The sequence below is a fragment of the Cuculus canorus genome, chromosome 4, assembly GCF_017976375.1.
Source record: "Cuculus canorus isolate bCucCan1 chromosome 4, bCucCan1.pri, whole genome shotgun sequence".
NCBI classification, from domain to species: domain Eukaryota; kingdom Metazoa; phylum Chordata; class Aves; order Cuculiformes; family Cuculidae; genus Cuculus; species Cuculus canorus.
Genome location: NC_071404.1, coordinates 47,776,612 through 47,804,054, shown reverse-complemented (window position 1 = coordinate 47,804,054; position 27,443 = coordinate 47,776,612). Strand labels below are relative to the sequence as shown.

Genomic DNA, 27,443 nt, shown 5'->3' with positions numbered 1-27,443 from the left:
CCCTGGCAGCTTCCAGCGAGGGAACTGCCCCCCCCCCCTTCCCCCCCCCCCTTGTCCCCGGGGCCATCTCCTGCTTTGCCCAGGGAGACGGGGCTCCTTTCCCAGGCGGTGGCAGGTGCCTTATCCTCTCTCCAGGCTGTTTACCCTCCCTCAGCCGCTGATTTTGCTCTCTTGTTGTGCTCCAGCGGCTTCTCCGCAGCCCCCCAAGGTCGCGGGGAGGCGGCGTTCAAGGCTGCCGCCGCTTTCCCACGCCCGGCGCAGGTGCCGCGGGTCCCGGCTCCCACAACAGCACCCCCAGAAGGTGGCCGGGGGCAGCGAGCAGGATATGGGGACCCTTACCTTCGGCCCCCCCCCCCCATCCGCCTCAGACTCCGGGGGAGCGGTGAGCCGGCGCGCCCCAGCCTGGGCCCGCAGCTCCGTGCCTGCCCCCGTCCCCCGCATCCAGCCCCCACCGAGACGGGGGGACCGGGGTCTCCAGGGGCGGTGCCCGCGGTGCCCAATAGCCGCCCGTGCCCGGGGATAAAGCAGCCGGCAGCCGTGGCGCCGTGCTCCCTCCCGCTGGCCGGGCCCGCCGGAGCCGCTGCTCGCCGCTATGGGTCGCCCCCCGCCGCCTCCCGTGCTCCTCGCCCTCCTCAGCATCCTCCTGCCGCTGGCCGGGAGCAACGCCGGGACCCGCCACGCCCGTGAGCCGAGGGAAGAGGGTTGGGGGGCTGGAGGTCCCTGCCCCATCCCCAGGGGTCGCGATGGAAGGGTCTCTGCACCCTGACGTGTCCCCATCCTCTCCTCTGGGGATTTGGGTGTCTCTGCCCCACGCGGTATCCTTCCCACCCTGACAGCATGGGAGTTGGGGGTGTTCCTCCACCGTGGGGAGCCCTGTCCTGCTGGGAGGGTCCCTGCACACTGGCATGTCCCCGTCCTCTCCCCCGGGGATTTGGGGGTCCCAGACCCACGGGGCATCCTTTCCACCCTGACAGCATGGAAAGGACTGTGTTCCTGCACCCTGGGGTGCCCTGTCCTACTAAGTGGGTCCCTGCACCCTGGCACGTCCCCATCCTCTCCCCGGCGATGTGGGGGTCCCTGACCCATGTGGCATCCTTCCCACCCTGACACCATGGAGGTTGGGGGTGTCCCGTCACCCTAGGGAGCCCTGTCCTGCTGCCAAGGAAGGGTGGGTGGGTCCCTGCACCCTGGCACGTCCCCATCCTCTCCCTGGCGATCTGGGGGTCCCTGACCCATGTGGCATCCTTCCCACCCTGACAGCATGGGGACTGGGGGGGGGGTGTGTTTCTCCAACCTGGGCAGCCCTCTCCTGCTGCCAAGGAGGGCTGGGTGGGTCCTTGCCTTCCCTGAGAGGGAATGAGGTGCTAAAGTTCTCCCTCCAGCCCCACAAGAGATACTGGGGTGCCCCTGGCTGGGGCCAGTTTCTCCCTCTGTGGGGCTGTGCTGGGACCCCTGAGTAGGGGCTACACAGAGTGCGCGTTGGCGGATTCTCGGCGTGGCTGAGCAGGGGCTGGGCTCCCTCTTTCCCGCAGTGCCCACTAGCCCCACGTGTGCAGCCTCACGCCAGGCCACCTGCGGTGCTGCCTGCATCCCTGTTCCCTGGCTCTGCGATGGCGAACGGCAGTGTCCTGATGGGACGGATGAGCAGTGCGGTGAGCGGGGGGAAGCTGGCACCCATTGTCTTATCATGAGGTGGCTCAGGCAGCTGTGCTGCATAGGCATTGAGGGGCCGGGGTGCTGTGAGGAGTGGAGGGGGGCAGGGTAAGCTAGAGGCATCTGCTAGCTCTGCCAGTAGCTCCTGGGGGGTGTCTGGGGCATGGGGACATATCCGGGATCCTGTGCTGAGCAAGGCAGCCCCCACCTGCTAGATCCTTGCTAGGTGGTTGCTGTGGGCCAAGCCTTGGTAGAGCCCCTGGACGTTGCCCGCACCTGTGCCATGCCAGGACAGAAGGGACCCTTCCAATTGTGCTGGAGCGGTAGGTCCTGGTGACTGTGTGCTGTCCCTGCAGATGTCGCCTGTGGTGGGGACCCTCACGTTTGGCAGTGTGACGATGGCCGGTGTGTTTCTAGCAGCTGGCGTTGCGATGGTGCTGCTGACTGCCCGGATGGCTCTGATGAGCAGGACTGTGGTACGTGGTGTCTGCTGGCGGGGGGAGCTGAGCGCAGGTGGCTGGGGCACAGGGCAGGGTGTGAGTGCTGCTCTCTTCCCACAGTGTGCGAGGCGAAGAAGGTGCAGTGTCCTGGCACCCATCACTGCATCCCACACTGGGAGCTGTGCGATCGGCACCAGGACTGCGAGGACGGCTGGGACGAGGAGGGGTGTCCCCAGCAGCCCTGTCTGCCTGGGCAATGGCAGTGCAGGAACAGGGTGTGCATCATGGCTGAATGGAAGTGCAATGGGGTTGATGATTGTGGTGATTCCTCGGATGAAGATGTCTGTGGTAAGTGAGCATCCTGAATGCTTTTCAGTGGGGTGAGACCTGTCCGGACCATATGTGAATTGTAGAATCATAGAATAGTTTCAGTTGGAAGGGACCTTAAAGATCATCCAATTTGGCCACCCTGCCATGGGCAGGGACACCTCCCACCAGACCAGGCTGCTCAAGGCCTCATCTAACCCGGCCTTGAACACTTCCAGGGATGAGACATCCATAGCTTCCCTGAAAAACCTGTTCCAGTGCCTCACCACCCTCATCGTGAAGAATTTCCCCCTTATGTCTGGTCTAAATCTTCCCCTCTCCAATTTATAGCCATTAAAGTGGGGGATACTTTGCCTTCCTTGGCCCCAGCTCTTCTGGGTATGGTGGCAAGCATCCCAGGAACCTGTTGATGCTTTGTGGGTCCTGCCCATGAGTCTAGGACCCACAACATCTCCTTTGCCCACCTGGTATGGAGGATCTGTCCTCCTGAGTTGAGCTGTGTGTGCCATAGCCCCCTGCCCACCTGGCATGGTGCGGTGTGATGAGGGGAAATGTATCCTGGAGTCCCTGATGTGCAATGACGAGGACGACTGCCTGGATGGCACCGATGAGCCCAGCACATGTGGTGAGTTGCTTGTATCTGCTGGCCAGCACCCACATGGGCCAGGGTGAACCGCAGAGCCATCCTGAGTCATGTCACTCCTCTGCTGTGTCCTGACAGGTCGGAGCTGCTTTGTGCGCAACGGGGGCTGCACAGAGACGTGCACTGACACACACTGGGGAGTGCAGTGCTCCTGCGGGGCTGGCTGGGTGCTGCAGGCAGATGGGCAGAGCTGTGCTGGTAAGGAAAGGTCAGGATACGTGTGCTCCAGGCACACAAAGCCTTGGCTGATGAGACTGGGGTCTTCCTGGCACCAGTGCTGTGCAGGAATGCCTGCCTCAGCCCTGCTCCTACCTGCATGCCATGCCTGGCCCTGCAAAGGCTGGGTCTAGGTCATATCCTAGCAGAAGCTGGTGCATTTTGGGGCTTGGCCCAGGTCCTGATATCTAAGATCCTGCCTGTGATCCCTGGGGAAGCAATAGTGGTGCTGTTCTGGGGGTGGCTGGCCAGCTGCGTGGCAGGTTCCTGGTACTGCTTGTCCCTACAGATGTGGATGAGTGCTCCTTGGAGTACAGCCCCTGCAGCCAGCTTTGCAGCAACACCCCAGGTGCTTTCAGCTGCAGCTGTCTCCAGGGCTACACCCTGCGACACGGCACCACCTGTGAAGTGGCAGGTATGGTGAGCTGGGGAACCTGGGGCTTTCTGAGGGCAGTGCCCCCAACTAGCTAGGTCTCCTTTCACTGGGTGACATTTCTCTCACCTTGGCAGACAACGCTACACAGATCCTGGTAGCCGTGGGGCACGACCTGGCTCTTCTAGATGTGCGGACCCAAGCCTACCGGCCCCTACTCTCCACTGGGACTGAACCCCATGCCCTGGTGTATGACCTGCTCCGGGAAACCTACTACTGGCTGACAGAGGATGGCGAGCTTCGTGCTCGCCTCCCAGGGAAGGGCACACGGCCACTCTATGCAGGTGGGGAGGAGCAAGGGTGTTGGTTGCTGTAGTGGTACAGGGGTGCTGAGAGCTGGCCTGCCACCCCAGCCCTGCCTTTCTGATGGAAGAAGGGGTAACCTGAGCTTTGCCCGCCAGTCTGGTGCAGAGGTTTTGTGCTATAAACTGCTCTTTCTCTGCAGACGCTGGGGAGGTGAACAGCATCTCCGTGGACTGGTTTACAGGGCAGCTGTACTGGGCCAGCAGCCACCCTACAGCCATCTGCGTGGGGCTGAGCGATGGCCGGGGCTATGTGACAGTGCTGGGGAAAGATGTGGCACCAGAGCAGCTGACAGTGCATCCAGCAGCAAGGTGAGGAGCGAATGAGACAGGGTTGGCCCTGGGCTCCGTGGTGAGCAGTGCTAGTGCTGACCATGTCACGGCTACTGCGGCAGCATTGGTGTTATGCCATGAAGTAGGTGCTTAGTGCTTGCCTTCAGGTCGCTGTACTGGGTCAACCGTGGGCAGAGGGGCCGGACGGTCATCGCAGCAGCCGGCATGGATGGCTCAAACCGGCGTGAGCTTACTGTAGTGTCCATGGAGGGGCCTGTGGGGCTGAGCCTGGATCATGTGGCTGGCAGGCTGTACTGGATCAGCGAGTACAAGGAGGTAGGGATAGGAGGCAGCAGGGCTCCCAGGTGCCCCAGGTGCTGAGAGGTGATGAGGCAGGAGTTGGGAGTGTGGCCCTGGTTCCCTTGTGGCTATGGCCAAGGCATGAGAGGGAGCAGAGATCAATGCCCAGGTCTGGGGCACATCACTGGGCTGCGAGGGGAGGGCACCACTGTGAGCCCTCTGCCTGACAGATGGTGCCAAGTTGTGCAGCTGCCACATAGTGACCATGCCTTACTTTTATTCCCAGTCCATCGAGACACTGCGGGTGGATGGCAGCGGGCGCCACTCCTTTCCTGCTGTCCTGCGGAGCCATACAGAGCCACTGGGTCTGGCTGTGTTCGAGAGCCGATTCTTCTGGACTGATGGCACAGAGCTGGTGATGGCCACCCGGACCTCTCCCCAGGAGCATGCAGTGCTGCTCCATGCCCCTGTCTCGGCTTTCACTGTGCTGCACGAGCTGCAGCAGCCTCCCCGTGAGTACCTGGCTGGGTGCCCGAATGGGTGGCTTTGGGTAGAGTTGAGCCCTCCTGCCTCACATGGTGCTACTACCGGCCTGGAATAGCCAGCTTATTTCCAGGCCTGGGACAGCCTGTGTTTTTGGGGGGATTACGAGAGGCATTGAGGATCATGGCTGCTTGAGGTCTTTATGTCCCCTTGCTCACAGGAGATACTGCTGCATGTGCTCCAGGCCTGTGCAGTCACCTTTGCCTCCTGTCCCCTGTACATCCTCGGGGCTATAAGTGTGCGTGTCCAGAAGGCCTCTTCCTCCTCCCATCAGGGAAGTGTGCAGGTGAGCTGGGTCTGCAAGGTGGGCTTGGCTATCTGGAGCAGAATGCATCCGTGTTGGAGTTGGAGAACGGGGGCATAAGGGGCTGTGGCTTTGATAGGATGATGTTCCCAGCATAGACCAGTGCTATTATGTTTCTGCCTTGGTTCATAGTGGTGAACTTCATCCAGTGACCCCACAGTCATGCTCACGCACTGCCCTTGTACCCTGCAGAGCTGTCTATCGTGTATGCATCGGGAAAGGTCATCTACCTGGTGCAGGTGGGCCCTGGAGCACACAGCAAACGGGTGCAGGAGTGGCAGGAGCCCCTCCATCTGCAAGATGTGGACTGGCAGAGGTCAGTGCTTTATGGGACAGATGACCGTGGGATGCTGCTGCGTGTTGTGGGGCATCCTGGCAGGAGAGAGGCCATCAGGACTGCGCTGCCAGGTGAGACCTCATGGGGTGATAGAGGGCATGATTCCCTTTCTGATGGTTCCTGAGGATCTCCTGGGTGCAGAGTACCGCTGTCCCATGGTGCCCACATTGGGGTTGTGCTGAGGCACTGAACACATGTGTCCTGGTTTTAGGGGCTGTGGGGACCCAGGCCCCAGCAGGTCATGGGACAGCCCTGTAACTGCTTGCCTGCTTACTCTTGCCCAGTCTGCTCTGCCCGTGTGGACATCAGCTCGGGGAACCTGTACTGGCTTGCATGTAACCGGAGGGACATCGGGGTGATCCAGGTATCTGACATGTCCTCGAGCATCCTGCACCGTGCTCGCAGCAGCATCCAGCATCTCTTCCTGGACTGGCAGCGGGGCACTCTGTACTGGCTGGCTCGTGGGCAGCCCTTGCAACAGCTGAGCCTGTCTGGGGGTGCTCCATGGGATGCTTGGAATGAGACGTGGCCTGGAGACCTGCCTGCGGCCATGGACAGCAGAGCCTTCAGCCTGCTCTGGAGCTCAGCCCAGGGTGAGCCCTGGTGGTATCTGGAGCAGGGAGCAGAGGTGGTGGCTATAGGCAGGAATTATCCCTGCCTGTGCAGTGGCTGCTCATGTAGCACGCTGTGCCATGACTGGGACCCTGGCCTCAGCTATGAGGTCCCTGCATTAGCTGTGTTTTTTGGGGGAATGGGGTGGGCCACGAGGGGTGCCTGCAGCCCCCAGGGTCCTACCACCCCTCTGTATCACAGGCTTGCGGGCGCTGAGTCTGACCAAGCGGCAAGCAGTCACCCTGGCACCCAGCTGGTCCCATGGCCTTCTGGCCGCCTTTGAGCCATACCTGCTGTCAGCAAATGGGACGGCTCTGCTGCTGTGGGACCGGAGGACGCTCACCCCTGTGCTGTCCGTGCCAGCAGCAGATGTACAAGAAGTGGTGGCCTTCGTGGGCTCAGAGCCAGAGGCTGGTAAGAGTGGCCATGGCTCTGTGCCTGTGGTACCACTGCTGCACCTGAAGGGGCTTGGTGACCCTGGTCTCTCTGAGCTGGGACAGGGTGCCTTGCTGCTGATGGCCATGTGGGGTGCCTTTGGAGGTGCCTGAAGTGTGGGGAGGGAACAGCCAGAAATCTGGGCTCATGTTGTCTATGCCTCTGCTAGTGCCACCAAGCAAGGGGTCTGCCCCGCCGTTCCCTCCACCTGTGACCATCACTACAAGGCCAACCACAAGCACTACTGCTGCTCGGCCCACCACCTCCACCACGAGACCTACACAAAGCAAGACCACCACTCTGCTCACCACTACTGCTGCACCAACCAGCAAGGCTACCACAACGCCAACCACCACCACTCAGTCCACATCAACCAAGATCACCTTTGTGCCAACCACTGTCCAGACCACACCAACTAAGACCATCACTGTGCAGCCAGCTACCACTACCACCACCACCACCACTCAGTCCTTGACAACCAAGACCACTACCCCACAGCCAACTACTACCACCCGGCACCCAACCAGCTCTGCACGGGAAGTGCCACCTACCTCACCCCTCCTGTCCAGCCCTGCACGCCCCCTGACTCCAGTCATCCATCTGTCCTGTCCTCGCACATACATGGCCTGCCATGATGGCACTGAGTGCGTGGCCCAGGAATACATGTGTGATGGGGAGAAGGATTGTGCAGACGGCTCTGATGAGGATGGGTGTGACCAGCTCTGCAACACTCCAGGTAGGAGCCATTCTTCATTCCCCTGTGCAGCTGAGTTGCCCTGTGCCAGGTCTTCTGGCTCGTCCTGGTGGGATCAATGTAATGGGTTCTTGGGAAGCTCTGTGTCCTGGGCTCTGATGTTTGTGATGTGGCAGGCTGGCTTGGCACTGGGCTGGGGGTGCCATGAATCAGAAGGTAATGACACTGCTGACCTTGCTGCTCATGGTGGCCTACAATTGGTTGAGCTGAGACTGCCTCAGTCACTTTGCTCAGAACTTAGATTGTTGTAGATACACTGACTAGGAGAGTCCAAGCTTTCTTGCTGTAGTGTGGGGCTCTTCTAGCTTGCTGCAAGTTTAGGAGAGGGTATTGGCCACCTTGGCTGCCTACTGCAGGCTTAGCAATGTGCTTTGTCTCCACAGGGGCCTTCCACTGTGTGACTGGAGCCATGTGCATCAGGGCAGGGGAGCGCTGCGATGGGGTGCCGCAGTGCCGTGATGCCTCTGATGAGACAGGCTGCTGGACCCCCACACAGGAGTGCGCTCTGCGCTGTGATAATGCCACCCGCTGCGTCCCGAAGAGCTGGCTGTGTGATGGCCATGCCGACTGCCTGGACCACACTGACGAGCAGGGCTGTGGTGAGACCCTGGGGCTGGGTGGAACAGGGGCTTCTGGGGGTTGCCTGCCTTCCAGTTGGGTGCACCAGGCTTCTTGTGGATCCAGGAGCAGGCACTGCCCAGGGTAACCTGCTAAGCAGTTGGAGGGGTTGTGTCCTGCTCGGTGCCATGCCCATGCTGGTGGGGTGGGGATGATGGAGAGTGCCCTGCTCAGCCCTGGCCCTGCCTGCAGTGCTGAAGGAGTGTGGCCCAGCGGAGTTCTCCTGCCAGAACGGGCAGTGCGTGGCCCTGGCCCTGCGCTGCGATGGTGACCATGACTGCCGGGACGGCTCCGATGAGGAAGGCTGCACCATTCCCCATCCACTGCTGTGCCGCACAGGCGAGGTGGCATGTCCCCACAGCGGGGAGTGTGTACCAGAGGTGTGGCGCTGCGATGGTGTTTCTGACTGTGGGGACAACACAGATGAGCAGGTGGGTGGAGTGGTGGGAACACTGCCTGTCCCTTCTTGCTGCTGGGAGGACTGGTGGCTCTGTTCACCCTCTGCTCTTGCAGGGCTGTTCCTGGGAGGAAGGGCTGTGTCAGGACCGTCAGTGGAGCTGTTCCCATGGCCATGAGTGCATCCCTGATGTCTGGCGCTGTGATGGAGAGAGTGACTGCACTGATGGCAGTGACGAGGCTGGCTGTGAGCAACACCTTGCTTTTATCCCCTCTATGTCTCACCCAGGGGTAGTTGGTGGATGGGGAGGTGTCTGTGCCAAGGTGAAAGTCCCTATGTGCTGGTTGCCTCTTCCCAGCATCTGTGGTGGCTCCAGGCCTTGGGTAGCTGTTGTCCTGTAGGGCTGGTGTCCTTGGAACTAGGATTGCCTGGAGCCAGACTACAAGCACAGCTCTGGATGTGGCTGCAGTGAGCCTTAGGCATCCTGTGGGAGTGGCTGATTCTGCCCCAGCTGAGCCAAAGGAGCTGGTTGTGGAGGCTCAGGGCAGCCTTCCCTGCTTGTCCCTGCAGGCCAGCCTGCTCCCTGTCTGAGTCACGAGTACCCATGTGGGCTGAGGTCCTGCCTGAATGCATCCCTGGTGTGCGATGGACGGCAGGACTGCGTGGACGGCTTGGACGAGGCAGGGAACTGCTCTGTACCCTGCCAGCTGTCCTGTGCTCATCACTGCTACTCCTCACCCCAGGGCCCTGTGAGTGCTAGGACGCCTGGCCCAGGGGCTTGCCCTGTCATGCTGCCCTGGTCCAGCTGCAGGAGGAATCCTCTTGTGTCCCCGAGGGAAGACCTTGACAGCCCCTTTCCCCACAGCGGTGCTGGTGTGACCTGGGCTATCAGCTGGCTGAGGATGGTCTGTCTTGTGTGGACATAGATGAGTGCGTGGAGCAGGGTGAGGGACCCTGCAGCCAGACGTGCCTCAATGCCCCAGGGTCCTACAGCTGTGGCTGTCTCCCTGGCTACCTCCTGGAGCCTGATGGCCACGTCTGTAAACTCACTGGTAAGACCTTGGATGGCCAAACAGCATGGAAGATTCCCTGGAAAGGGGAGTGGTGGGTACCTGTCCCCACTGTGCCTGCTGCCCATGGGGAGCCATGTAATCCCATGAATGGCCCTGTCCCCCTTGGCCACATGGCCCCCCTAAACCCCACTCAACTTTGAGTTGCTGCTTGTCAGCCTGTGGCTAGTCAGAAAATCCATCTACACTAGATGGAGAACATGCTGTGTGGTAGGGTCAAGTCCCAGCAGGCTCTAATGCCTGCAAGGACTATGTTCCCTACTGGCATGTGCTGGAGGTTTGTGGCCACCAGCGCTGAGCAGGGTCTGGGTCTCTCTGTGTTTCCCCAGGACCAGAGCCCACGTTGCTGGTGGCTGTGCAGTCAGAGGTGTTGTCCTATGGCCTGCGGAGTGGGCATGAGGAGGTGCTGCTGGTCACTGACAAAGATCGTGTTGTCTTCTCACTTGACTATGACCTTGTGGAGAGGAAAGTCTTCTGGATGGACCTGGCCACAGACAGCATCCGCTGGCAGGACTTTGATTCAGACAAGAAGGGCACACTGGTCAAAGGTGGTCTGTGACAGTGTGGGGTTAGCAGGGCTGGCCTCTCTCTGGCTATACAATCTCCAGATTGCAGTGGGGTGCTAGGCTGTGTTCTCTTACATGGAGGGAGGGAGCTGGTGGGAGCAAGTTCGGGAGGAGCTGGAGCTCCTGGGAGGGAGGGGACCAGGGCTGGCAGCATTGTGCCACAGAGCTATGCAACTGTCACCTGACAGGTGCTGACTGTTTGGTGTGTTCCAGGTGTGAGATCTGACTGTATAGCAGTGGATTGGCTTGGGAGGAACCTGTACTGGACAGATGGGGCAGCAGGGCAGGTGCTGGCCACTCGTCTGGGGGCTGCCTGGCGAGGGATACCAGAGTATACTGTGGTGATGGATGGGGACCTGGACCGGCCCCACTCCCTGGTGCTCCAGCCTCTGGCAGGGTAAGGCTGTGACAAGAGGGCATGAGGACCTCCTTGCCATCCCTGCCCTGCCCCGTTTTCCTCCACGATGCAGGCTACAGGCTGGGAAAGAGTTGGGATGGCCTCACCTGGGTGCTGTCAGGCTGTGCAACTAGGGAAGAAGGAGCCCAGGCACCTCCCCCTTCCCTGGCTAGTGCTCTTGGTGCACCCCTGATGGGACCAAAAGGCTCTGCATTACTCTTCTGGGCTGTCCTGGTACTGGGATGATGCTGTGGGAGTTCTGTGGGTCAGCACCTCTCTTCATGCCAGGCTGCTGTACTGGTCAGAGGTGGGGAGCCATCCACGGCTGATGGAGGCTACCATGGATGGGAGTCGGCGGCACGTGCTACTGGCCCAGGGGCTGGGCTGGCCCACAGCACTGGCCCTCGACCTCCCCACATGGAGAATCTTTTGGCTGGATGAGAAGCTAGGCAGCATCGGTTCTGCACGTCTGGATGGCACCAGTGTAAAGGTGTGTGATAGGGCTCTGGTGATGGGGCCCTGATGGGGGCTGGGGTGGGTGCTTACAGCCTCTCTGCCAGGTTCTGCAGCTGGTCTGGGTCCAGAGCCCCTTCGCGATGGCTGTGTGCGAGGGGCAGCTCTACTGGTCGGAGAAGAAGGCATGGTCCGTGCAGCAGGTGGACAAAGCCAGTGGCAAGAACAGGACCGTGCTGATCAAGCGACATGGGCAGCCCCACGGCCTCCAGGTACCAACTTGGACGAGCCCTGAACCCTGCTGTGCTAGCTCTGCTGTGTCTCCCCACACTGCGTGCCCTGCAGTCCTCTGAGTGCAAAGCCACTGGGAGCTGTATCCCAATCCTAGTGGTCCTGGTGGCAGCAGTCTCTGGGGTCAAGGGTGTCTGGTCCCCTTGAAGCATCTCTGCCTTAGCTATCCTGCCCCCAGCTTTGAGAGCACAGCATGGTGTTGGTTGTGCTCAGCCCCACTGCTGGGTGCTGGCAGGGCTGTGGGGCTGAGCCTCCCCTTCCCCACAGGTGGTGCACCCAGCCCTGCGCCCCGTGGTCCCAAACCCGTGTGTGACACGTGGCTGCTCCCACCTGTGCCTGCTAAGCAGTAGGCACACTGGGCAGTGTCGGTGTCCTGCTGGACTAACACTGGCTGCCGATGAGACCACATGTCTCCCCCTCCGTGATTCAGCCTTTGCCCTCCTAGTGTCTCCGGCAGCTGTGATGCAGGTACTGTCCTCCAGGGCTGGCCCTGGGGGCTTCTGTCCTCACCACCATCAGGGGAATGGGGTCCCCATCCTAGTGCCGCCTCCTTCTTCCAGGTCTACCTGAAGGACCTGTCTGCAACGGCTGGATCCCAAGACCTTCCTCCCCACCAAGCCCTGCCCTTGGCCAAGGTGGGCCGCCTGACAGCCATTGACTACGCAGTGAAAGACAAGAGCCTGTACTTTGCAGAGGCAGGAAGTGACTCCATCAGGCTGCTGCGCCTGAAAGACTGGGGACGGCTGTCCTGGAAGCAGGCAGTGGCTGTGGAGGGCACAGTGACATCCCTGGCCCTGGACTGGCTAAGCGGGAACCTGTACTGGATCAGCGGGCAGCCACCCAGCATCTACATAGCAGCTCCTGGGGGGCAGTGGTCCCTGGCACTGCTCAGCAAGGGGCTACAGGGTGCTGCCTGCCTCGCACTCTGCCCTCGTGCCTCTACCATGTGCTTTGTCGTGGCCAGCAGCCATGGGCCTGGTGCTGTGGTGGAGTGCGTGGCCATGGATGGCACCGGCCGCAGAGTGCTCTGGAGGAAAGCCCGGGCTCCCACTGGCCTCGCCTTCGGGGGTGCTGGCACCCGGCTGTACTGGGCAGACCGTGGTGAGTGTGGGATGAGCTGGAGCGCCGCTGTGGGTAGCAGTGGTGCAGGTGCTCAGTCCACAGGGCACAGCCTGTCACAGCCCTGAGGGGCAGCCTGGAGTCCTCTGTGACCCACATGTGGTGTCCCTCCATCTGTGCTCTGCAGAGAGAGGCACCATCAGCAGTATTGAGCTGGATGGATCCCACTTCCGAGTGGTGCGGGAAGGGCTGCATGGACTCTCAGTCTTTGCTGTTGGAGAAGGCTTTCTGCTCTGGAGTGTGACCTCAACCAACGGTGAGTCCCATCTGCTGTGCTTTGTCCGGCTCCTCCTACTACAGCAGGACATAGGGGTCTCTGTCAGTCCCTGTGGGGTGCAGGATGCCCCTTCTTGAGGTGAAGGGCAGGCTGTGGGACCCTACCTCCCATCCTGGGCACCCATGCAGGAGGAAGTGGAGCAGTGCTGACTCCATGTATCTCCAGGCTCCAGCAAGATCTGGCACAGCCGTCTGGAGCGGGCCGAGAGCTGGTGGTTCCCAGTGGAGCAGGAGTTGGTAGCCATGAGGATTTATAGCCACTTCTCACAGGAAGGTGGGTCTAAGGCTTGCCTCAGCCTTGGGCATCAGGGGTTGAGCCATGCCTCGTGGTGGCCATGCTAAACCCATACTATTTTGGCAGGCACCAACGGATGCACAAAGAGCAATGGGGGCTGTGCTCAGCTATGCCTGCCCAACCCTGCAGGGCGGCAGTGCCGCTGCTCCCCTGGCTATCACCTGGTGCGTGAGGTGGCATGTGTGCTGGCAGCGCCCTGCCGGTCCCCGCTGCAGGCCTGCGCTGACCTCCAGAGCTGCATCTCTGCAGAGCAGGTTTGCGATGGACACCCCGACTGCGCTGATGGCTCCGATGAGTTTGACTGTGAGTGCAAGCCCACAGCCAGGGTTTGCAGAGGTCCTGGCTGGGCATAAGGGGAGCCTGCCCAATTTCCCCTTTTGGTAAGGAAGGTCTCACCTGAGTCTCTCTGGATCTATGCCCTTGCCTCTAGGCCTCTCTGTGCAAGTGGGGACGCAGATCCCTGCAGTGGCACCATCAGGAACGTCCCATGTGGAAGAACAGAAACCTGCCTCGCCCACAGCTGCGCCCAAGCCTCGGCAGCCTGGCCCCAGCCTGCCCGCAGCCCCTGCCCCCCCGAAGCATGGAGAGCCCGCCCTGGTAACCCCCAGTACTGAGGAGGTGCTGGGGGCCGTGCCATGCAGCAGTGAGACCTGTAACTTGCGTGGGGACTGTGCCATTGAGGCTGGGCGAGTGACATGCCACTGCGCCCTGGGCTACCGTGGTGACTACTGCGAGGAGGCAGAGGTGCAGCCCGTAGCAGGACCCATTGCCCTGGGGGTGGCCGTGCTCCTGCTGCTCGCTGCCGCTGCTGTGGGGGCTCTGGCGTACATGCGGAGGCGGGACAGGCGGAGGAGGTGAGCTCTGGTGCTGGGCTGGGACAGGTACAACTGAGGATGGAGAGGGACAGGGTCTCTCTGCCCACAGGCAGCATGGTGTTCTGGGGCACTCCTGGGCTATGTGGAAAGCTCTGATCACCCTGACAGGCTATTACTTGAGGTTGTGGTAGGGGACCTTGGAATCTGCCCCATCTCTAGGAGATGGCCATGCCATCCTCGGTGTACTTTTTTTTCCTTCTCAGGACATCAAGCACTGCCTCCACCCGGGTGCTGACCTTGTACCATCGTGAAAGTGACCCTGAAGAAGAGGATGAAGAGGAGGAAGAGCTTCCCCCCAAGAGTGATACATTTGTGAATGAAGCTTATGATGGGAAAGAGGTGAGGAGCATCTGGAGCAGGCCCTGCTAGTGGACCCCTCTGCCACCCAGGGCTCCCCCTGCCCCCAAAATGCATATCCCTCTCTACGCTCGGCACTGTCATGGCACCCACTTTTGAGGCGAGCTCTGCCCTCCTGGTGGGAAGAGGCACAAGACCTGGGGGTGCCTGAAGTCTGGCTGGTACAGGGGCTGTCCCCCTCTACCTGTGCCAAGGTAGACCCATGGAGGATGGCTCAGACTCATCCCTGATGACCCTGTCTGTAATCTCTGCAGGAGCTGCCAGGCCCGCTGAGGAAGGGATCGTCTCACCCCAACACTGTATTTTCATAAAGGAACATTGTGCAGCCTCTCTGGTGCCATTGTGGTTTGTGTGTAGGCAGAGGAGAGGAGTTTGCTTTTGCTCTTCCCAGATCTCTAAGCTCTAGGAAACTTACAGTTCAGAGCAAAAAACTTTGGGAGGTTTTTCAGGAAGTCTTCAGCTGCAACACGCTCTGAGCCACCTGAATCTAATCCCACACTGCAGGGTGCATCCTCTGTCATCCCTTAAGCACACTTAGGGCATCTTGATTCACTGTACCTCTGCAGCAAGGCTTGCCTGGGGTAGAGGTCTGGCCAAACAGCTCTGCAAGGAAGCTGGGTTGACTCTTGCTCTGTTATGCAGGGTGCCGAGCAGGATTTTATAGTGCAGTTCTGACCTCATGAGTGTCCCTTACAAACCAGTGAGACCAGTTTTACCACCTTGCATGAAACTACGGATGAAAGGGGAAATATATGCTATTTTTTTCCCCTGTGATCTATTTTTTCCCCTAAAGTGGTTGTCCTCAAGGAAGGAGGAACCTCTTCCTGAGCTGATTTTGAACACGGGAGGAAAGTCCTTGAGGAAGGTGTTATAAAACACCTTTTACAGACCTTTCCTCCCTGCTTCAGGCAAAACAGAGGGAAGCTGGGTTAGCCATACCCACTGGCTCTCAGCTCATGTCTGGCAGAAAGCCCATAACCATCCCACAACATAGACCCGTTCCTCTTCATTTATTTTGCTATTTGCACAGCCCTGAGTAGAGCAGAGACACGTGGAGGTGCTCCCCTCCCTTATTCCCAGCCCTGAAGGCTACACAGTGCTAACCTTTACCTTGCTCATGTGGGAACACTGAAGCTGCCTTTGCCCAAGCTGCTGCACGGTGCAGGAGGATGAGCTAAAAGCTTCATGGAGGGACTGGAGCCAGGGCTGGTCCTCAACCCAGCATGGCTTTGGCACAATTGTGGAACATGTAGCATGGCAGGCTTTCGACAAGGTTGCAGAGGTTCAGGCCAGGTCCTTGGTCTTGTTTCCAGCCTGCTTTGAGGTGCCCCAAGAGAAGGGGATGCCTTGGAGGGGCAGGAGCCAGTGCTGCTCTTTGCGCCCAGCAGCTAGGCTGGCCAGTGCCCGCTGCTGCCCCTGTGCTGGGTCTACAAGTCAGAGTCACAAGGCAGGGTGCTCCTCCACTGTTGCCCGTCTCGCTCATCCTCCAGTACGTCCCAGGGATTGCGGTAAGCCCCAATAGTGGAGCATGGCCCTGCCTCCAGCACAGGGCTGGGGGACAGTTTGGGTGCCCTGCGCTCCTTGCAGCAGTGGTGGAAGCTGAGGGCAAGGGCCAGCCCCCCTGAGATCTCCAGGCAGCTTCCCAGGTAGCTCAGTACCAAGCTGTAGCCTACAACCAGCGTGCTGCGATCTGGTGCAGGCAGTCCCCACAGCTCATAGGTGTACCATGAGGCTGGCACGAGACTCAGCAGCCCTGAGAGGAGCAGCACGAGCCCTGCTATGCCAGCCAGCAGATACCACGGCTCCTTCTGCCAGCAACGAACCCCCAAGGTAGCCACCAGCAAGCCCAGGAGGGTGACCACCAGTGAAGTGGGCATCAGTCCTTGGGCCACCCGCACGGGCAGCTGCTCAAAGTAGCCCAGCTCATCGGACTGCCCACAGAGGCGGTCATGGCTGCTCTGCCGCTCTCTGCAAATGTCCCAGATGCCCTGCTCCAAGATGAGGTCGACAGGCTGGTCGGGTATGAGGCTCACCTGCCTCCAGCTGGGTGCCAGTGTGCCCGTGAGCGTCAGCAGGAGCCCGCAGGGGCACAGCACCAGTCCCACGATCATCGCTGATGGTGTCCGCATCCTGGGAAGGTGGGTGAAGCAGGCTCCAGCGTGGGGCTCCGAATATGCTCCTGCTTGTCAGAAGCAGAGGGGTCCGGGGGGCTGCAGGGGAGCAGGGGCTTGCTGCTGCTGCTACCCACCCCTAGGCAGAGGAAGCAGCGCTGCTCGGTGCAGGTCGGGGTACCCCCTGGCAGGGCAGCTGTCCCAGGTTTCCCCGTACGTGGGCAGCCCGTGGAGGAGGCGTGGGACACCGTCCTGGCTGTGCCCAGGGTTGCGGGGAGGTGCCAAGTGCTGGAGGAAGTGCAGGTAGGGAGGAGCCCGGCACCCAGCCCAGGTGCTGCGGGGACCGTGGAACCTCTGTGTCACTGGTTAGCCTGCGGCTCTCCCCTCGCACGGAGCGCGGATGGCATTGCCGGGTCAGCCAGCCATTCCCGGGCTGTGGCGTGTGCATTACCCTGGGGCTTGACAGCGCTACATCCCTTCTCAGGGCAGGGGGTTTGGAACTAGATGATCTTCAAGGTCCCTTCCAACCCTAACTATTCTGTGATTCTCCTCCCACACGGGAAAGCACAGGACCCTGTTATAGAATCATAGAATCACTAGGTTGGAAAAGACCTTTGAGATCATCGAGCCCAACTGTACTCGCCTGCTACTAAACCCTCCCTGAGCACTTCATCTCCCTATCTTTTAAACACCTCCAGGGATGGTGATTCCACCACCTCCCTGGGCAGCCCAAGTTATGAGTTATGGCTCACTTAAACTGACTGTGAAGTTGTTTCAGTCTCAGCTGAATTACTTTATGAAAATCATTAATCAAGATGAAATGTTAGCAGCTCCCAGAGTCAGAAAGGACCCCATGGTCCTCCCGAAGCCCAGGGGACCTTCTCAGCCCCTGGCTTTCACCTTCTTGTTCTCCATTCCAGCAAGTGTCTCCCTGTCCTTCAGGGACTGCTCCTGAGCTTGGCTTTGCTATTTCTTTCCCAGGGTGTGCTCAGAGGTCACCCACAGCCACAGCAGCCTGGCTGTCAGTGAGAAAAGTCCCTGAATGTCCATTGAGACAGGTATGGCAAGTCACCACATTTGAGAACCCCTGTGTGGGCGTTTGAGCCCTAAAAAACACTGGTCTTGCTCCTCTCATTTCCCTGAATTTCTGCCAGTCACACTGAGCCCAAAAGAGGGCAGCAGCCTCTGTGGATTAATTTCGGATGAGCAACCCTAGCTGAGCTGGCGGGCTGGCTGCATGCCTGCCCCGCAGCATCTTTGCCCGCCTGGTTTTGTGGCCTTGGCCATCTGGAGGGCTGGGTTGGTCTGTGCTGGACCAGCTGCTCCCCAGCTCCTTTCCTACAGCTACTCCCTGAGAGCCCTTGATGCCCTTCAGCTATGTGGGTGCTACATCTTTCGGGGGATGGATTGTGGAGCTGTTGTTCACTGGATCTCAGCCCAGCTGGAAAGCAGGGGTGGGTTGGACTCAGCCAGAGGCTCGTGTCCCCAGCTGTGCCTGCCGGGCAGCAATGTTGACAGCCAGCTGTGCATAGCTCCAGAGCAGGGACGCCTGGCTTGGTCATATGCAACTAGTTTGCTACCGTTTGTCGCTTTTCAGCTGAGAAACTGAGCTGGGGGTGGCTGTTTCTCTTTCTCTCCCATTAACTTTTTAAACTTTTACCCTACTCCAGCCATTGACCCCATGCCAAGCCCACCCACTGCTGCCCTTGGAACCATGTGTCCAACCTGCACACTAAATGCTGCTTGCCTGATGTGTTACCTGAAGTTCCCTTCTGCCATAGGACCTCCACACCTGACAGGAGCCCCAGGGTGCTGAAAAAGCCTGAAATCTTCTAGTCCTGACTTTTGCCTGAGGCTGGTTTCTTTTCCTTTCCATTTGGACGTGAGGTGGGAGTTGGCTGTGAGCAGATCTAGTCGTTCTAGAGGAGATGAGAGCAGAGGGGAAGGGGTGATGATGACCTGGGTGGCACAGTGAGCCTGGGTACCGCAGATGAGGGCCTGTCAGTGCCCTTTGGCTCCTCCTGAGCTCAGGAGGTTTTTACTAAGGCGACAAAACACAGCTCAGTGGCAATACCAGCAAGTAAAGCAGCAAACGTCTGAGAACAAGCCAGGCCAAGCTGTAGCCATGAGCAGATGGGAGCAAGCTGTGAACCTTGCATGTCTGGTGAGGACTTTGCTCCCCATCCCAGATGTGCTGGTGGATAGTGCACCAACACTGTTGGAAAGAGGAGAAATTCTCCATCTTGTCAGATTCACCCACTTTTTCCCAGACAGGTAAGAAACCTGAAGATCTACCGCTCAGGATGTAGACCTGAGCTGGACTTTGCAGCACCTGCCCTTGAGTGCCTCTCCCTGCAGCATCTTCCTTCTCCTTCCAACTGCTCCCCCAGCAATGCTCTGCTTCTCTTGTTCTCACAGGGTTGGGTTTGGGAGGTGGGCACTGCCTGGATCCGCAGCAGCAAGCAGACACTTGGTATCAGGAGCATTGCAATCAAACACCAGGGTCAGGTTTAACAGTCTGGGCCTTTTCAGTTTATTAATAATTCCCCGGAAGATGCATCTGCCCTCTGGGCTGGTGCCCAGTCTCTTGATTGTGGGACAATGATAAGCAGATTAGATGATGTGGCCCTGGTGCTGAATGACCTGCCCTGAATAAACTCAGGGAAGGAAACCGGATTAACAGAGCTGTTTTCCGAGGCCATAAAGTTATAGATTGTTCATTTCTTCCCTTTTACTTTCTAATGAGGAGGTATGAAAAGCAATTCAGAGCAGAACCTGGCCCTTTCCAAGCTCTAGGGAAGCATTTAAAGCCATCTGGCCTCAGAGATACAATGGTCTGGCTGAAACTGCCTTCCTTCCCACATTTCCCTAGCTGATGGGTGGGGAAGGCCACCTTACTTGGTGTTTCCTACTTTTCCAAGGCTGTGACTTAGTTTTTTCTACCTTGGTAAAGTTGCCTCTTTAAGAACATGATGGAAACTTTATCCAGGCCTGGTTGAGTTAGCTTGCATTTTATCATTATGATTTTTTAACCCTTCTTTATAAGTTGGGGAAGCAGTAGGAGGCCTTGAGAGAATTGGAGCCAGAAAAGATCCAGGGCGGGATGGTCAGAGCTTGAGATAGATCCCATAGGAGAAAAGAAAAAATAGCAAAAAAATCTCCATCATTGGCTACCGAGTGTTCAGTTGCTTCTTCCAGACTCAGATACCCTGTGTTATTGAAGGCTGGGAATGCATTCAGCACAACATTGCTGTGTCCCACCTGTTCCCTGCATCCCTAGGTAGGTGTCTGCTCCCAAGCACTGGTGGTGACAGGACTCTAGACTGGACAGGTACTAGTGTCCCTCTGGTGACAGGGACTCAGTGTAGGAACAGTGTGGATAGGGCCAGCAGCTTTTAAGTTACCCCTTTATCACAGAGTGTGGTGTAATATCTGGGACTCGCCTGGTGCCACAGCTGGGGAACACATGCACACAAGAGTCTCCCAAGCTTCCTCTGTGATCCTAAGTCCAATCCAGACTCCCAGTTCTAGTTGAGCTTTCAAAAAGTGGCTCTGGAGAAGAGCTTCCCTGTACAAAGGTAGGTCTGCCCCTACACCGTTTGCTGAGCTCATGACACTGAGATCGAGGGAGCACGTATTTGCAAGATGGTGTTTCTGACCTCTTTCCTCTCACTGCTGCCGGGCTTATCCTCAGCAGCAGCAGGATCTCTCAGCATCCTGTTTGCCATGCAGGGAATAGTGGAGGCCAGAGCTGTTTAGCAGGAGCCTGCAGCTGATAATTCCTGTTTAGATCCCACTGACCCTGGGGCTTCACCTGCATTGCAAATAACAAGATCCCCTCCTGTACCACCACACTGCCTGAGTGTCATCCAAGTTATATTGTACCTGACCGCTTCTTGGGTTTGAAGTGTCTCAGCCCACGTTGAACGAGGAGCCATGTGGCAGTCAGGTCTGCAGACATGGCAAATGGCAGCACGTGTGCTGTGCCTCCCTGAGCTGCCCTACGGCTGGCGTGTGCCCAGCAGGCACAACACTCGGCCCTGGCTCTGTATACCTCACCCTCTCTCTCACTTTAGCAGAATTTGCTTTACAAAGCCTGGCAGCCCCCCTGTGTTCTGCCTCCTACACAAAACGGAGACTGGCTGGGAATGGCACATGGTGGCATTTGCTGGATTGAGATTTCCTCTAGTCTAGCCCCTTAGACAGGTCCTCTAGCCACCTGTGTTTGTGGAAATCCTGAATATCTGCAGGCTGGGAGCAAAACAGCATGGTTTGAACAATCTATGCTGTGTTTTTTTAGCATTAGACCTCGTTGTCTAAGCCTCTCCTCAGTCCCCGTGCCACAGGAAAGTTTTTTTTGGGGGGTTTGAAGGTCTTGGTTCTACTGTTCCATTTTGCTGTTTTTTTCTTCTAGAATTTGGAGTGCAGGAGTTTCTAAGAATGCAAAATCAGAGTTATGCACCAACAATTCCTTGCCATGGCCCAGGCAGCGTGTGAGAGCAGCCAGGACATGCTCAGCGTTGTACAAACAGCTGCAGTTGCAAAGGACTTCTCTTAGACCAGTTCCTGGCTTCCTCCTTGGACACACTACTGTCTTTGTGCCTGCTGGGAAGCCAAGGACATGCCCCCAGGGCAACTCAGGGTCTGTAGTCCTCCTTGCTAGCTGAACGTGGAACAGTTGTGTGTGTGTCCTCCGCAGAGCACAGGCAGCAGTGGTCGGCACCCAGCACGCAGTTCCATGGCCCAGCCTTTGGGGCATGACTTCTGCAAACAGATCTATTAGCCTTCTAGTAGCCCATTGACCTGCCGCCCTCCAGACTGGCCATGGAGGTGATGGCTGCCCCTTGGATGCACTTTAGAGGGGTTATCAGAGACAAGGGGATGTGTTGGGTGTGCAAGGTCTTCCAAGCCCCATGCTAGCTGTTCCCGTTCCAGAGCTGTGACCGAGCAGTGTCTTATCATACTCAGGACTGTGGCCCATAGGAGGCTTGGCTGTTCCTCCTCTCAAAACAGCGTGAGGGAGATGCATACACCCCTGCAATTTGGGACAGTATCCTGTAATGCCTGCAGGGAGCAGTAAATCCATCAGTGAGCACTGAGGTTGTTCCCACTGTTCCTGCAGCCCAGCTGTGCCGCTGAGTGCTATTAAGACTAGATCTTGGGAATAAGTTGTTGAAAGCTTTATTAGATGCCCCCCAGCTATTCACTCATCTGTTAAACTCCCTCATTTCCAAACTGCTGCACTTGGACTTGCCAGATAACTCAGCGCTGCTTCTAAGTCTTTGTTTTCCGTCCTGAGAAAGAAATAAAAAGCAAATTTGCAGCTATTTCTATTGAATTCAATCCTGAAATGACTGAGATTGGTTTGGATATGGAGTTCTTGTGCTAGGTTTTGGAGGTGCAGCCCTTTTCAGACAGGGAGAGGAGAGTAGTTAAAGCTGAGTCTGGCTGTGGAAACTGCATGTTTGTCCAGTTCCTGGGCTATGGAGCTTGGGAGCTAAAGGGCAATGCCAATGCTTGTGGGTGCAGAGCATGTTGCAACTGGCAAGGTGAAAGCAGTGCTTCATGATGGGGTTCATCTAGTTACTGTAAACGTGACTCATTTACATGCACTTTGATCTCTGCTTGGGCTGAAAGGCCTGAAACCAAAGAGCAGATGGCTTATGACTGTGCCTTTATGTATTTTATAGCAGTTTTGTCAGCTCTGTGAGTCAAACCACTGGACATATGGCCAAAGCTGCAAAAAAAAAAGACCTACTTAAACCTTTCTTCTTGAGAAAGCCCTGGGCAGGAGATGGCTGTGTCCTATGCCTGATCTGGTTACTGAGAAACAGTGGGATTTCCATGGGGATTTTCTGATATTGGACAGGATGAGAAGATAAGTGGTATGAAACCTTCATCTTGACAATAGGAAATTGCCCCACTGTATTTGTGAAGACATTTTGGACAGTTGCATCTTACTCCCACTCGCTGGGAGAACAGACTGCCTCGTTTTGCTTCACAGGAGGATCCTGCCCCCTTTGGAGGAAAGCACAGAACTTTTCCAGGTTAGTAAAAGAAATCTTGCAAATGAAAACAAAATACTTTTTTTTTTCTCGGCAAGGTGTCAGACTCATGCGGTATGACCTGCCTTCAATGAGCCTGATACAATCAACACATACTTTCAAGGCAGTCTGTTCATCAGTGGAGACAAAACTAATTGATTTTGGCATGGAAAGGCCAGTGAAGTCACCAGCCACAGAAAATGTGAAGGACAGGTACAAGCAGCGTCTGCTTAGTCTTGGGTATCTTGTGCCTTCCATTTTATAACAAGGTGAAAAAGCCACTCCTGTAGATTCGTGCCCTGTAGTTCAGCTGATATCTGCTCCTTTCTAGCCTTGTGTCCCCTTGGGGAGGATAACAGGCAACGCTTGCAATCCCAGAATGGTGTGTGCTGCCTGATCCTGTTATTTGGATGTTTAAATACACATGCTTGTCTGAAAAGCCACTGACCTATGGGTGGAGGAGAGGAGGAGGGTGTGTGAGGCAGAATAATCACCATCCGCTATGGTTCCTGTCCTCTCATAATAAAAATTCACTGGGTAAACGGCATCACTGGTAACCCTGTCTGGAGGACTTTTTGCTGCTGAATTTTGAAGGCTGCTGCTAAATCATCAGGATGAGAAAGTTCTTTATGAAATGTTGCAAAACCACTCTCTTTTCCTAAAATGCCAGGCTATTTTAAAGCTCAGAGAGACTGCTTAACTCCTGACAGGATGGCCAGTGTGCCACAGACTGTGCAAATTGCCTGGCAGGACTTACTGCTCACATACGGTACAGGATTACCTGCCAGTTGGCCCTTGGATGTACTGGGTACCTTCATTCAGAGACTGGGGGCTTAATGCTGGTGTCAGCGGGAAGCTGTCATATGGGTGGATGGGATTTTGGGCACCTTAGAAAGTGTGGATGGCTGCAGGATGGTGGTCTTTCTTCCAGGATGGGGTGGTCTGATCATTCTTGCCCTGGGAGAAAAGGAAGGTTTCTACTGGTTGTATTGGTCTGTGCCCCATTCAGATGGGACTTTCCCACTGGTCTGATTGTGGTGGTCAGGTGTTTGTGGCTGGCTGCAGGGCTGCCCTTCTCTGGAGGTGTCCGGAGCAGGCTGCCACTCACTGGCCTCAGCATCCCTCAGGATTCAGCTCCCTGTCAGAGCAGACATAAACTGTAGGCCACATGGAAACTTGGTACCCAACACTGTTTCCAGCCTGGTGGAGTTTCACTAAGGCTAAGATGTAACGACAGCAGCTGGCCCTGGCTAGTGGTCTGTCCCTATCACCTTGCCTCTGCCAAACACTTGAGCAGGAAGGAGATGGCAGGTGGACACAGCAGTCACGGGCAGTTTAAAGCTAGAGCGATCTGTTTCCATCTGCTGTGGCACTGATTTGATACCTAACACTTATTCAGTCATAGGAACGAGTTGCAAAAATCCTTAAAGCGTATGACGTGTCCTCTTCTCCACTCCTGGAGGAAGACTTGGTTCCAGCATGCTTCCCCACCTGGTTTGTGCCCCATGTCATCCCATGTCCCATTCTTTCTTTGCATGGGATTGATCCAATTTCAAACCATTTCATGCCTAGCTTGACTGAATTTCATCTGACTGACGTTAAATCTTGCCTTTGCCAGGTCTGAAGGTCATCTGATGAATCTACTTTCTGGGATTCCTCTGGTCTTGTTTTCCTTAACATTATCCACTGTATTTCTAAGGCAGCATAGCGTGGTTTCTAGCCCACAACATGGAAGCATTGAATAATACCAAAGCCAGCACCATTTTCCTGCTGTTGCTTTCTGGATATGTCCTTCTAGTCTGACCGTAAGCCACAAACAGCTCTTGTCACCACACCAAGGTGCTGGTTTTGCACCAATTTTATATCCATCATTCATCTAGATGGTATTTCTCTTTCTGACAAGACATCTGAATGGGATAACAAGAAGTCCTTGGAGGTCAAAAATATCACATCTGCTGCTTCCTCTTTATCTGTCAAATCTTTGAGAGAGGAAATTAAAATGGCGTTGTATAAAATGGTTCTTTAGAAATTTCAGTTGTCCGCTTCTCAGCCCTCATATAACCGCTTTGGTGCCTCCGAACTAACCCTTTGAGCAGGCTCATTTTCTAGACACTGGATTATTAATCTATAACTTCAAGCCTTTTAAACAGGATGCTATGCTCATTCTGTGCCATTTCCTTGGTTCCACTCCAACCCTCCAGCGGTTCTTGGAGAGCATGGCTTGGGAACTGGAGATGGCTCCTCCTCTGATAATGAGTGTTTCTGAAGCTCATACACATTTCACCTAGCTGAAAGTTCGTGAACCTCTTCTTTCGCAATCCTGGCACATTTCCCGACCCCTTTTCTGTTCATTGTCATGGCTAAATGCCGGGGCAAGAGTTTGGCTGTAGGTGCATAAGAGATAGTTTGCAGTGCGTCAGCTAGTTTTCTTTATCTTGGTGGTTTGTGGAGGGTAATCGATCCCTTCAGTTAGTTATTCACCTCTAGAATCAAGTTTTATGTGAAAGCTAAATTCAAGAAAGACAGCATAGTCATCAGTTTCTTCCATTTGCTTTCCTCAAATGAATGACAGTGATGGTCTCACCCACTTCTTGGTCCTTCCTTTTCATCCTCCTACAGTTGCTTCTCAAGTCTATCACTAGCTTTTTAGCACATAAGCTATCTTCTCACTGGTAAGCAATTACTGGCGAGGCAAACACTGCACACAGAGCCTGCTGATTCAGTCTAAGGCCACCTGCAAACGTTTCAGCTTTGCTGATTCTCAGATCTTTCTTCCCGTTTTCTCTTTTCCTCTTCTCTTCCTTTTATAAAAAGCCACTTGCAAGGAATTGCTCCTGCAGCGCTGTGATTTCAGCCTGGACATTGGGAAAAAATCTCCCCCAAGAAGAAAAGCAGCCCTGGGACAGATCCTCAGAGTGGTGGTGGCTTGCCACCCTTCTGAGTTTCCAACTATTGTTTAGGCAAAGCTGTCTGGCTGCATCAGTGTTGGCAATAGTCTCCCAAGATGGAGGCTGGACCAGAGGCTATGCAGAGCTCTTCCAGACAATGCTGCCACGGGTCTGCAAAAGGAAATATTTGGTATGTACCAAAACCTGGTTATTCCCCTGCATCAAGGAGCACACCTATATTGCACTTGGACAGCAGTCCTTTCTTTTTCTTTGGCCAGGTGTTAGTGTCCTGCCAAGTGGCTCCATATTGCTCATGCGTAACACTGGAAACTGTACATGCAGAAGAGCTGACCTTGCATTCCTTCCTCAGGCCTGTCACTGAGTTTGAAGTAGCCTTATTGAAATGTCTGAACTTGCAAGCTTGTTGCTGAGCTTCCTGAGCATCAGAATTTGGGGTTTAATAGCTAGGGCTGGGAATGCTTGCACCCTTTAACATGGCCAGGACTGCCCTGGGTGCTGGTGCACGTTCCATTGTTTTGCTGTCTTTGCTGCTACAACAGTAATTAGGATAAGGTATAATTACAAAGTTTGCCCTGGGACATATGCAAGGCCACTGAACCGCTTTGCAAAGTCATCTGTTCTTTCTGCTCCTTTTTCTTCTGTGACTGGTTTCCTTCTGACCCCTGGTTTAAAGCGTGAAGCTAGTGGTAACATAGGTACGAGTTGACACTGAGTTCCTTGCTCCCTTCTTCATCCTCCAAACATTGGTGTTCATCTGGCCTCTCCAAAGTAACATGTGGATACACAAGATGTCAAATACTCTTGGCAGTTGTAGAGACAAGCAAATTATTGTCACTTAAGTGCCTGGTGGATAAACCAAGGCCAAAGAATCGGGAGATATGTCCTGGAGGCTAGTAGCAGATGGAAGAAAACATGCTCCCAGCTTTTGGAGACACTCAGAATGACCCAGCCAGCACAGTGAGACCTTAACTCTTGCTGCCTGGCACAGAGGACTCACTGGACATGTTTTTGGAGGGTGGGCAGGAGGTACCACATACAGATGGCTCGGCCTGGCTTTTCTAGCCTTTCACACCAGTGTTTGCCTTTGGAGGATAGTGCAAGGGGCTTTCTCCCAAGGCACGCCCCAAATCCAGCAGCAAAGATGATCCAGTTTTTCCAGGGAGTTCACTGCAGACCTTGAAAAACAGTGCTAGTTTACAGCTTGGCCCCTGAATAAACATGTGGAAGTCTGTTGATACCAACCACTGTTGATACTCTTCCCTCAACTATCTGATTCACCCAGACCTACCTTGTTTTTGCATGCCAGCAATGCCTCGGGAGCTAGGCATTTATCAGAAGACAATGAATCACCTGAAACATCCGCTAACTCATTCTGCAGGAGCTCGTCTTACTCAGAACATAAATTCCAGCCTTCAGCTGCTCTGAAAATTTTCTACCCATGATATATGCATCCACTCCTGGACACATTTTAGCCTGACTCAATGAGGAATACAGGCCCACATAGCTAGAAGATGTGCAGCTATAAACACCACATAGGAACTACACCTTTCCCTTCCATTCAGGAAGAGGCCGGTACTCATCCCTGATGCTTGTTTTCAGAGAAAGTGCGTTTTTTTTTATGGCAGCTGTTCCCTTTCAGTTCTCAGTTTGTCTGGCATAACACTTGACCGAAAATTTCACTTGATTATTGTGAGCCTGAAAGAGATAACTGTACCAGCGCTTGGTCACCCACCCAGCAAAGCTGCCTTCCAGGTGGTCAGCCTCCATCATGTATTGGAGTTTCTCCAAGGAAGGAAACTGTGCAACTTCTCTGGGCAACCTGTGCCAGTACTCAGTCACCCTCATGTTAAAGAAGTGTTTCCTGATGTCCAGATGGAACCTTCTATGTTTCTGCTTGTGCCCATTGCCTCTAGTCCTGTTACTGAGCACCACTGAAAAGGCTCCATCTCTGTTCTCTTTATGTGCTTTTTTCAGGTGTTTGCACACATTGATAAGATCCCCCTGAGTCTTCCCTTTTCCAGGCTGAACAATCCCACCTCTCACAATCTTTCCTCATAGAAGAGATATTCCAGCCCCTTCATCATCTTCATGTC

General features: G+C 55.8%; 2 protein-coding genes across 6 annotated transcripts; one reads left to right on the top strand and one right to left on the bottom strand.

Annotated features, from left to right (window-relative positions):
• The first annotated feature begins 482 nt into the window (after window positions 1-482).
• LOC104065165 (low-density lipoprotein receptor-related protein 2) lies at window positions 483-14,572 on the top strand. Of its 5 annotated transcripts, none has more exons than XM_054066470.1 (32): window positions 483-683; window positions 1,533-1,652; window positions 2,010-2,129; window positions 2,214-2,441; window positions 2,932-3,045; window positions 3,142-3,261; window positions 3,569-3,694; window positions 3,790-3,996; window positions 4,158-4,326; window positions 4,455-4,623; window positions 4,874-5,099; window positions 5,291-5,416; window positions 5,627-5,842; window positions 6,056-6,364; window positions 6,585-6,797; window positions 6,988-7,554; window positions 7,956-8,171; window positions 8,383-8,621; window positions 8,704-8,833; window positions 9,158-9,336; window positions 9,453-9,639; window positions 9,987-10,205; window positions 10,437-10,620; window positions 10,909-11,110; window positions 11,181-11,345; window positions 11,632-11,832; window positions 11,925-12,465; window positions 12,611-12,739; window positions 12,926-13,033; window positions 13,121-13,357; window positions 13,485-13,908; window positions 14,133-14,572. In XM_054066470.1, the coding sequence occupies exons 1-32, from the start codon at window positions 593-595 to the stop codon at window positions 14,296-14,298; spliced, it is 6,648 nt and encodes a 2,215-aa protein (XP_053922445.1). In that variant the 5' UTR covers window positions 483-592; the 3' UTR covers window positions 14,299-14,572. The 5 variants fall into 5 exon arrangements, with proteins under 5 accessions (XP_053922445.1, XP_053922444.1, XP_053922446.1 ...); XM_054066469.1 differs by having other exon boundaries at window positions 9,987-10,208; XM_054066471.1 differs by lacking the exon at window positions 2,932-3,045 and having other exon boundaries at window positions 9,987-10,208.
• A 723-nt stretch (window positions 14,573-15,295) lies between these two features.
• CLDN23 (claudin 23) lies at window positions 15,296-16,659 on the bottom strand. Its single transcript, XM_009567327.2, has one exon. It carries the CDS (start codon window positions 16,413-16,415, stop codon window positions 15,714-15,716), a length of 702 nt encoding a protein of 233 aa, XP_009565622.1. The 5' UTR covers window positions 16,416-16,659; the 3' UTR covers window positions 15,296-15,713.
• Between the last annotated feature and the right edge of the window lie 10,784 nt (window positions 16,660-27,443).

Coding starts and splice junctions, on each gene's coding strand:
- LOC104065165 (XM_054066469.1), top strand. CDS start 593: ATGGGTCGCCCCCCGCCGCCTCCCGTGCTCCTCGCCCTCCTCAGCATC. Junction 12,740..12,925: donor GAGTGTGACCTCAACCAACG/GTGAGTCCCATC, acceptor ATGTATCTCCAG/GCTCCAGCAAGATCTGGCAC. Junction 13,034..13,120: donor TAGCCACTTCTCACAGGAAG/GTGGGTCTAAGG, acceptor CTATTTTGGCAG/GCACCAACGGATGCACAAAG.
- CLDN23 (XM_009567327.2), bottom strand. CDS start 16,415: ATGCGGACACCATCAGCGATGATCGTGGGACTGGTGCTGTGCCCCTGC.